This window comes from Camelina sativa, chromosome 15 (genome assembly GCF_030686135.1).
Source record: "Camelina sativa cultivar CO46 ecotype springtype chromosome 15, ASM3068613v1".
Taxonomy (NCBI): domain Eukaryota; kingdom Viridiplantae; phylum Streptophyta; class Magnoliopsida; order Brassicales; family Brassicaceae; genus Camelina; species Camelina sativa.
This window is the reverse complement of record NC_141894.1, coordinates 16,163,321-16,174,424: the sequence shown is the minus strand read 5'-3', so window position 1 is coordinate 16,174,424 and position 11,104 is coordinate 16,163,321. Positions and strand designations below refer to the sequence as shown.

The following is an 11,104-nucleotide window of genomic DNA, read 5'->3' as shown; positions in this document are numbered from 1 at the left end:
ATAAATAATAATAAAAATTATATTCACGCGGTGTACCGCGGGTTAAAATCTAGTTAGGGTTCAAAAACCTTATAAATAATTAACGATCTCTCAAAGGGAGAAGAGAAGGACACGAAAATAAAGAGCAAGTACAAGAGGCTTAGCAAAACCAGAGCAACCGACTTAAAAGCAAGATTAGGGTTCTAGTTGATTAGTTGTGGCTTGTTTCTTGTACTTGTTATCAACATCTTGATTAATAAGAGATACTTTTCGGCCTAGATTTCTTGTTTTCCATAGACTCTCACAAACCGGTTACTTTTGCTCAAACATTAACATTCTTTGAGGGGATTACAGTGAATATCAATTAAATGAATCACCATAATAATTAACACCTCATGGCATTTCAGTCAAAAAATTATAATTATCACACCTCTTTTTGTGTACATTTAATTTACAAATACACTATTAACTTGCATAGAAGCGATTCAGAATCTAAAGTTGCTGATTATGAGACTATTTTCTTTTCTTTTGTTTGGTGTTTTTATTTGGATTTTGAATTTACCCATCCATCACTAGTTTGAGAAAATATTATTATATTAAAAAAAATAGTCAAAACCTGCATGAAAGCTTATATTACCATAATTACAAATTTATTAGATTACAACTTGACATCAACACTAATACATATGTTTGGCTAGATGTCCACTTCAAATATTGTATTATTTCTTTGTTAAGTTCTTAATATTATTATAATTAGAAATTTACTGTTATTATAATTGATTAGCAATCCCAGCTGCATGCACATTGCTTATGCCCTACATATGGTCCACCAGGTGAAACAACACAATGTGGGCGTGCGTGTGAATGACTCTTGGAACACAAACTCTTACAATTTTGTGGCGTACAACCAGTATAGCTTAAAACAACACCACATTTATTTGCAAAATCCCAACCTTTCACTCCTGTTACAATAACAAGTTTAAATTAAAAATCTTAGTTCATATATCTAAAACTGAAAATATTACTTTGACTTTTTACCGTAAAGATATATGTTTTGAAATGGAACATAGGTTTACAATTATAAATATTTAGTATATTAAGTTAATTTGAATGTATCATATAGTTTTTCTTAGAAAATTGTTTAACACAATATTTATAAAACAATTAGTTGTAATTTGAAACACTTACCTATGTGGCATGAGAGAAAAGAATCATTTAAGACAAAGAAACAACTGAAATATGTTTCATCACTTGATATCAAAATTATTCTAATAATGTTAAAACCATATAAATTTACAAAGTAGGGAATTATCCAATATATGTGAAAAATTAAAAACAATTAGTAGAAAATGTAAGTATATACCTAGCAGAAGAACTGTGAAGACAATAAGAACGGTGAATGAAAGTTGACAGGATTTTTTCATCATGTTTGATATAAATGGATCAATAGTGTTTTTTGTTTTTTCTTTTGTTTTTTAGAAAACTTAAATATTTAATAGTGTTTTAAAATTTTCATATTAAAAACCAAAGAAAGAACGTGTAGTTTATATAGTGAATTAAGTGTGTCTCATACATTTCTAATTTAAGAAATGAGGTATGTACTATCCTTTTTTTTTTTTTTTTTTTTTTTTTGAACACACGAGGTATGTACTATCCTATATCCCAAATTATAGGATCTAATTTGACCCAAATTCAAGGTTTCTACGGTAAGATAGGTAAAACTTGTAAACTTGTTTTTTTTTTTCTTAATTTTTTTTTTTATAAAAATTTGTTTGAGTTTTAATGGCATATCCTTTTAATCGCGGGAACAAAAATAATAGAATACAATCATCAAAATTTAGTAAAATACTATATGGTCACTTTTAAAATGAATTACACAAGATGCAAAATAACAATACCCGACGAAGTTTCTGGCAAAACTTGTGTGAAGCTTCAGATCTCAAATCTTCTTCTTTTTCTTTTTTGGCTAAGCTTTCGGTAAAGCTTCCGATCTTAGATTCCAAAAATAGATGAAGGAGAGAGCAGAGGGAAGAGGAAAGCTCCAAAGGGAGACGCCAATGCATGGCGGACGGAAGAGACGATTGTTGTAGAAGAATGAAAATAAGAAAGATATTCAAAGAGACAAAGATGTTAGAGTGAAGAAAAGAATGTTCCACAGCAACGAACAGAAGAACAGGAAGATACTAAGAGGAATCCATGGCTGTGTATCTCCTTTGGTGCTCTGCTCATACTTACCAGTCTTGATTCTCATGATATTTTTCTTTCTCCCCTCTCTTTAGACTCGATTTGATGAGCGAATTCCCATATTGTGTTGAGCTCTAATTTAAATCTAAAATGCTTGTAAGGTGTTTAATCTTACTGTATTTATCAATCATCTTCGATACCTTCTGAAAATAATATCTCGGGAATCAATTTGATTTGTAGGAGAATTAGATGCTTATATTGATGTGTGACTGTGTTGTTGATGGAAACTTAAATTTGAGTTTTTTCTTCGATTGATTGTTGTGTTGATAAAGACGTTACTAGAGAGTTGTATTAGGATGGAATAGTCATTTAATTGTTTAAGGTTCTAGGTGAATAGAGTTTGGGATGGTTTCATTTCACCTTTGCTATAAGAACATGAAGGTTTTAAATTGGTGTAAGGCTTTTATATGTACTATTGAGATTGAGAAGAACAATAATGTAGTCTAATCCAATATGTTGGAATGATTTTAGTTGAGTTACTATGTGGTGAGTTAATTTTTGGTTTTTATTCTCGTACTTTTTGTATGTTTGCATGTGGGCGCAGAGCCGTCCCCAAGCACAAGCTGATGAAGCATGTGTTTACAGCCCGAAAATTATATGATATATTTCGGCCTCAAATTTCAGAAAAGTGTCGTTAGTGTGGTGGTAAATATGAACATTAAAGTGTTTGAGTTCTAGTGTTCGACCGATGGCACCACTTATTTTACAAACTTTTTTTTCCTTTCTATGGTCCACTAAAAGAATCAGCTTTACAATTATTTTGGGCTTGTGGCCCCAATATGTTGTGCGACGGCTCTGTGTGGGCGCTATGGCATCAGCTATCAGCACCACTAATTAAGTATCACAAACGTAAGCTCAACTTTCATTAGCAAATCCTTATGCTACTGCAAGCAGCTTTTCATTTTTGCTCGTATATGATTTATCTTCTGTTCTGAAAGTACTTAGCTAGACGTCTTTTAATTACGATGAATACCTAGCAAGTGGACAAGCATCTCCTTGTCATTTTTGTTCTAGCTGTGCAACTTTTTGCGTTATGTCCTCGTCTTTACTCAAAATTTAATGTTAGTGCATGTAAAAGATAAGTGCATGTAAAAGATAAGCTTAAGTTTGGTATGGCCAGATAGTTTTGGTGCAGTTGCTTTAATTTATCTTATTCTCTCTTTCTCTCATAAACTAAGAACCAAAGGGCACATGATAATCCTGCATTTATTGTTGTAGCCTGCTTCTTATTTGTTGCAACTGTATCCTATTGTGCCACGTAAGTATTTTGTATATGTGAATATTTAGAGTATGACAGATAACTATTGCTTTGGAATACGAATTAAGTATGTTTTTTTATTGATTTAAAATATGATGTTTATACTTCATGTATGACCATAGTGGCTCTCATGTCGTCGTCGGTCTTTGGAGTTCTGATCTCCCAGCCTTTATCATCGGAGCAGTTAAAGTAAGAAAATTCATCGTTGTCATCGATTTCGATGTATTCTGTTTCTTTGGCTTGTACTTCCTCCGATATGGAGTTGGCTAGTACTGTTAATGAGACAGAGTACAGTTGAGGAGGATCTTATAGTTTTGGTCAGTCATCATCATTTTTGGAATTTTTAAATATTTAGGAAACTCTTCCTAAATTTCAAGGACATCTTCTTAAACATTATGAAATCCTTCATAAATCTAAAAAAATAAGTTTTTGAATCATTTAATTTAAGATTTGTCTAAATGTATCACATATTACTCCATTTAGTAAGGTATATTTGATTTTCTTTTGTGCACATTCTAATATTATATATACTAGATATTCACCCGCGGTACACCGTAAGGCTATTTTTTTATAAAAAATGTAATTTGTTTTATAGATTAACTATATATATAACTAATGTTTAATTTGTATTTTTTAAAAATGTACAACCTTACAAATATAGATATATTAGTTAGTATAGAAATTAGAAAGTATTTTGTTAGTAGTATAGAATTCCTACATGTACTAAAAGTAGAAATGTTATATCGACCGCTAATACTTAACTATGTATGTTTTGTTCATATATTTATAGAAAAGTAGATGTTATATTCATAAAATATAAACAAACCAATAAACTAATTAACCTGGGATTCAACCGGTCCGACTAATTGACCCAGCAACCCGAAAGACTTCCGGTTCACCTTCCGGTCCGGTTTTAAAAACATTGTCGTTTATTGATTAGGCCGATTGTTTAGGAAAACGTCTGTATGGAGAAAATATTGTTTTGTAAAATTGGAAACTTAATATTAATTAAATTAATTATAATCTTAATACTTAATGTTAAAGGGAGTGGTTTCCTATTATTTTGGAAATTTTATTGGATAGGAAATTTTGTTTCCAAAAATCAACACTTAATACTAATTAATTAAATAAAAACAAATTAATAATTAATACTAATGTCATGCTTGTAAATAGGTTGCAACTCTAGGATTTATTTGCAAAATGTCTCCAAAAATGTATATATATATATATAACTAATATTTTGATTTTGTGTTTTCCTAATTATTTTATGAAGGCTATCATAAAGTTTAAGGTTTCCTTCCTAAATATTATTGAATCCTTCCTAAATATAAATAAATATGTTTCTAAATCTCTTTTTTTGGTGTTTTATCTCAATATGTGAAAGATTACTCCATTAGTGAAGGGGTAATAATATCATTTTAGTGCATATCAAGGTGTTTACCAATATCGAGACTTTTTATGACGGTCATCCTTAAGCTCATCATGAAATCCAAACTTTTTATGGAGGTCATCCTGAGGTTCAAGTAAACTTTGAATTACGTGGAATATTCCTGAATTTCCAAAGAGTGATGGTTTTTCAAGTTATAAGAACATGGAGAAGAGGTTCTAAAAAGACAGAGAACTTAAACAAGAGTGAAAAACATAGTGAAGACCTTTGTTCAGAGCACTTTTTAGTCATTTTTTGCATTGTATATAGCCTAACCTTAGCATTTTTAGATCTTTAACATTAGATATTTGCATTTAGGTTATTTAGGGTGTTACATCATTGCATTATTGCATTTTGGATAAGAACAGGTGCTTTGGAGCCTTAAAAGAGCAAGAATGAGGAGGAACCCGAGCATGTACCTGATGGTGTGATCGTGCAAGAAGAACAGCCCGAAACTTTGAACCCCAACCTTTTCTTTCAAGCCTTGTTGCGATTTGTTTAGTGAGGCCTTTTCAGTTTCGATAGTGCTATAGGTTGTGAAACCTTTAGAGTATTGAGAACGACAGAGAACTGGCTCTTATTTTAGCTAAGTTTAGAACTATTTGAACAAGCTAATAAAATCAGTTTTGAAAGATAGGTGGTTAACATGTTTATTTGGGGTTGGGTTGAAGATCAAAAGAGAAATAAAAAAAAGAAGAGAGTCTCTAAGGTTCAGCTTAATTAGCTCTAAGTCTCTAAGTAAAAAAAAAAAAAAAAAAAATAGAAGTATAGCAAAGAAACACAAAAAAGGGGTTGTAAAAGAGAGCTAGATTACTCTGCCATGATTGAACAAGTACATATGTATGAACAAGTACATATGTATTAAGATTACTCTGCCATGATTGAACAAATATATGGTTAAGATAAATCACTGATTGAGACGACTCGAAATAATCCATAATGGAGAAGATAGATTACTCTGCCATGATTGAACAAGTTATTTTTTTGTTTACGTGAGGAAATTTGAAGTAGTAGATATATGAGAAGTGATGAGTAGTTCGAAATTATTATCCTAAGAAAAATCTGCGGCCTAAAATCATTGAAAAAGGTGTAGAAATTTATCTCCTATGCCAACAAAGAATGAAACTAGCGGCAACTAGGAGAAGCAAGAGACCAACGAATAGGGGACATCGCTACTTGTGATTGATGTATTAAGTAAATTTAAATGACTTCGTTAATTATCCAATAAAAAGGTTTAAATGTCTTCGAAAATATTGACCGATCACGTGGAGAACCGTGAGTTACATAGTTATTTGAAAATAAATTTTGTTCCGTATTTTCACACAAAAAAATGTGCTACTAATCTCAAAATAGGATACTTCCAAGTCCTAACCGATACTTCCAAGTCCTAACCGATCTAGACAGACGCATGCATGCACACGTTTACCAAACCTATGCATTGTAAGTTGTTACAGGTAAGTTCTCAGTAAATTGTGAACAAGTGACTGCTCTTATTGTTTTATATGTATCTGCATGCCTGGTGATATAAGTCGTCTGACTCACGATACCAATAAGGTTTCATGTAACGTATTATCTTTTTTTTTTTTTTTTTTTTTTTTAAAACTTATTATCTTTTTATTCCACACAAGTTCAACTTAAAAGGTAATTTAACGATTTGTTTTGGAATTTTTTTTTTTTTTGTTTTGTTTATGTACTAGTTGGAGATATCATAAGGGAGTAAGTAAGAGAGGAAAAAAAGTGAAAACAATAGTTTAAAGTGTGAAATGAGAAGTATTTATAATTTGTATACTACTAATGATGTATTGATGTGTATGATTAGGCTACTAATCAGTGGAAGCTTAGCTGGGTTTTAGAGGAAGGCGCCAGGAAAGTAAAAAGAACAAAAACGAAATCAGGTAGGGGTAAATGAGTCTTTTCACAAACCAAATAAAATGAAAGGAAGAAGGACTTATTAGTGAGGAAAGAGGAAGACGCGGAGGTACTCTCATTTTCTTCTCATAATCTATTCTTCTGATTCTCCGCAAAATCCTCTGAGAAAGAAAAGGTTAGATTTGGTTTAGGGTGTGTGGAAAAGATTTTAGATTTTTAGTTGTTGTGGTTGGAGGGGTTGAAGAAGAAGAAGAAGAAGAAGAAGAAATGAACCGACAAGGCGGTGGTGGACAACGGCTGAGATCAGCTAGACCCACCACAATTCACGATTGTGCTCTCTCCGGCGATCTTATCGCTTTGCAGAGGCTTCTTAAAGACAACCCTTCTCTTCTCAATGAACGCAATCCCGTCGTATGTTCTTTGCTTTTCTTTTTTTATCTGTGTTGTTTTGCTGAATTCCAAATCTGTTACCAAAAAACTCCGATTTCGATATGTGTTTGGTTCGGTACCGGATCGATTTAGACTAGTGAATGAATTTGAAGTTTTGGTTGTGAATTTACATTCGAATCTGGAGAAATCGTATGCCCATGAATCAAAAATCTTGTTTTTTTTGTTTGATTTTTGGGATTTTTGCAGATGTATCATACGCCACTTCATGTTTCTGCTGGTAATGGTAATGTTGATATAGTTAAGTATCTTCTCGCTTGGACTGGATCTGATAAAGTTGAGTTGGAAGCTATGAATACCGTAAGTCTTTTGTTAATTGTTTTCTCTCTCTCTCTGATTCTTGAAGATTTATGATTTTGCAACTTTAATCAATGTCCAAAAAAAAAAAAAAAAAAAAAAAAAATCAATGTTCCTTCAATGTTTTCTTTCAGTATGGTGAGACTCCATTGCACATGGCAGCCAAGAATGGTTGCAATGAAGCTGCTAAGCTACTCCTTGAAAGTGGTGCTTTTATTGAAGCTAAAGCCAGTGTAATTTACTCTCCCTCTCTCTCTCTCAGTCTCTCTGTTCTACTTGATTGATTTAGCTTGGACTGATTTGGTTTGGATATTTTATGCAGAACGGTATGACACCATTGCACCTTGCAGTATGGTACTCAATTACTTCGAAAGATATCTCTACTGTTAAGACACTGCTCGACAATAACGCAGATTGCAGTGCCAAAGATAATGTATGATCCTCTGAGATTATTATTGGTTCTTTTGTTTTCGTAGTTATGGTATTAGTTTTGTGATAGCTGTTGGGATTTTGCATATCCAGGAAGGGATGACTCCATTGGACCATTTACCTAAAGGGCAAGGTAGTGAGAAGTTAAGGGAATTACTGCGGTGGTTTCTCCAAGAACAGAGGAAAAGAAGTGCGCTTGAGCAATGTGGTAAGACTAAAGCCAAGATGGATCTACTTGAGGACGAGTTATCTAATATTGTTGGATTAAGTGAGCTGAAGACACAACTGAGGAAATGGGCAAAAGGAATGCTTCTAGATGAGAGGAGAAGGGCTCTTGGGCTTAACATTGGAACTAGAAGACCTCCCCATATGGCATTTCTTGGAAACCCTGGAACAGGTGAAAGGAAACAATTGCTTTGTGATTATGCTTCTCTGTCTTTGAAACAAACCAATACATAACTGCTTTTGTTGATCCAAATAACAGGTAAAACCATGGTAGCTCGAGTTCTCGGCAAGTTGCTTAACACGGTTGGAATTTTACCAACTGATAAGGTAACAGAAGTACAGCGTACAGACTTGGTTGGTGAGTTTGTTGGCCATACAGGGCCAAAGACCAGGAGAAAGGTGAAAATACTGTTCATGTTATTCTGATTTCACATGTGGGTTTGGTTTTCAAGAATCTAAATGCTTTCAATTTCTGGACAGATCCAAGAAGCTGAGGGAGGAATCCTATTTGTGGATGAAGCATACCGGTTGATCCCGATGCAAAAGGCGGACGACAAAGACTACGGTCTAGAAGCTCTGGAAGAAATCATGTCGGTCATGGACACAGGGAAAATCGTGGTGATATTCGCCGGATACAGCGAGCCAATGAAGCGTGTGATCGCATCAAACGAAGGGTTTTGCAGAAGGGTCACAAAGTTTTTCAATTTCAGCGACTTCAGTGCCAAAGAACTGGCGCAGATACTACACATCAAGATGAACAACCAAGGAGAGGACACTCTGTTCTATGGTTTTAGATTGCATGAATCGTGCACTCTGCAGGAGATAGCATCACTGATAGAGAGGGAAACAACGGAGAAGAAGAGGAAGGAGATGAACGGAGGATTGGTCGACACGCTACTTGTTAACGCGAGGGAGAATCTTGATCTCCGACTTAGCTTTGAGTGTGTTGACACTGAAGAGATTTGTACAATCAATTTGGAGGATCTAGAGGCCGGACTTCGTGTTTTCTCGCAGTGAATGTCTGTATAATTTGATTAGTATAAACAACTGTATTGATTCAATTCTTTACATCCTATTCTTTTATGTTTTGTCCCCCTCAAGATCTTGTAGGAGGAGAGATTTCAACTTCCATAGTCTGATCGCTCTATTTGTGTTGTTGTATAACAATATTGCTATATTTTGTCCTTTTTTTCTTTCACTTTTATATATTTCGTGAAATATGTATCTATTTATTTTCTTCCACAAGACATTACTTGTTATTCATAATGCCATCTCTGCAAACTTCTCTGCCTCCTGAACTCGCTAACGATGTGGTTAGGGTCAGTACCATAGTCCTCATCTTTAACTTGTGATGTTTTTCTAAGTTTGATGCTAGTTCACTGATTTTTTTTTTTTTTTTTTTTATTTTTATTTTTATTTTTATTTATTTATTTATTATGGGCAGTTGTACCGGAATGTCTTCGTAGAGCTAAATTTATTAGTGAGCAGGTGAGATTTACAACTAATTCTTTCTCTTGAGCTTTGGATATAGGGTCAATTAGCTCAATAACCAAATTTACAAATTTAATTAAGAATATAGCATCATAATTCAAAAAATTAAGTAAGTAACACAAGGGGTAGAAAAAATTACCAAAGGGGGTTGTGATAGTGGTGGAGGAAGGTGGCCGGAGGTCAGAGGTCGCCGGAGTTCGCCGGAAGTCGGAGATGACCGGAGGTCGCCGCAGGTCATAGATGGCCGGAGTTCGCCGGAGGGTGGAGATGGCCGGAGGTCGCCGAAGTTCGCCGGAGGTCGGAGATGGCCGGAGTTTGCCGGAGGTCGAAGATGGCCGGAGTTCGCCGGAAGTCGGAAATGGCCGGAGTTCGCCGGAGGTCGGAGATGGCCGGAGGTCGGTCGGAGTTCGCCGGTGGTCGGCCGGAGCTCACCGGTAGTCGGCCGAAGTTCGGCGGTGGTTGGCCAGAGGTCGGCGGTGGTCGGCCGGAAGTCGGTGGTGGTCGGCCGGAGGTCGGCGGTGGTGGTGGTTAGGAAAAAACTAAACCCTAAAATAATACATTGGAAACCCTAGGGAATAGTAATAAAAAAGTGGAGATGGTGGTGGAGGTGGTGCCATGGTGGTGGTGGGAAAGAGGTAAAGATGGTGGTGATGAAAAAGGTATAATAGTATATATTATAGTTTATACACTCTATATCATCTTTTAATGGTTAGTATAGTTAATCTTTGAATTATAATTTTTTTGTTGGTTATACAATGCAATTCCCTTTGCATATATGAACCTGCAGAAATACTACTATATATGTTCTGCTTTTTTTTTTTTGTATGAATGTTAAATTATATTCACCAAAAAAAGACTGTTGTACAATTTAGTTTAAACAATGAAGCTGAAACAAAGCAAAACGCATCAAATTAAATCGTTTGGAGAGCGTATTAGATGAGATGGGTGTGGAACCAAAACTGCAGACCACTCTCGTAGCCGGTGAATGTCGTCAACGTGAGTAGCCTATTGCAAACAGTTTTGTTGATAAAGCGGAATAAGACGGAGGTTGAGGTGAGGGTTTCGCCATGGCGCCGAGCATTACGTTCAACGTGAGTAGTCTATATGTTCTGCTTTCAATGGGTGATAAGATTCACCAGTCCTATTATCGGAAGAAGCCAAATGCCACGTCAGCATCGGATGAGTCAAAGGAAGAGCAGGAGTTGACTGTTCAGCTCAAGTCAAACTAATTATAAGACTCGGAGTGAAACGAAAGGTTTGCTGTTAGACGTCGAAGGCTAAGAGTCGTTGTATCGTCTTCCTTGTTTCTTTTATGTTGATTCTGAGTTTGTTAGTCTCAAGTGACGTGCTTGAGTGCTTGAGTGATGTGCTCAAGAGTGATCTATGTTGATCACGCTTTCTCAGATTAACTCTTCTCACTTCTTTGATTTGTATTCCTC

General features: G+C 34.9%; 1 protein-coding gene and 1 long non-coding RNA gene across 2 annotated transcripts; one reads left to right on the top strand and one right to left on the bottom strand.

The window, feature by feature from the left end:
* Positions 1-585: 585 nt before the first annotated feature.
* Positions 586-1,611, bottom strand: LOC104747006 (uncharacterized). Its single transcript, XR_761068.3, has 2 exons — positions 1,343-1,611; positions 586-941 (listed from the first exon to the last, which is right to left on the bottom strand). It is a non-coding gene; the product is annotated as an uncharacterized LOC104747006 (long non-coding RNA).
* Positions 1,612-6,758: 5,147 nt separating this feature from the next.
* Positions 6,759-9,416, top strand: LOC104747005 (uncharacterized). Its single transcript, XM_010468567.3, has 7 exons — positions 6,759-7,187; positions 7,413-7,523; positions 7,655-7,753; positions 7,843-7,953; positions 8,043-8,346; positions 8,434-8,573; positions 8,655-9,416. The coding sequence occupies exons 1-7, from the start codon at positions 7,044-7,046 to the stop codon at positions 9,189-9,191; spliced, it is 1,446 nt and encodes a 481-aa protein (XP_010466869.1). The 5' UTR covers positions 6,759-7,043; the 3' UTR covers positions 9,192-9,416.
* Positions 9,417-11,104: the final 1,688 nt, after the last annotated feature.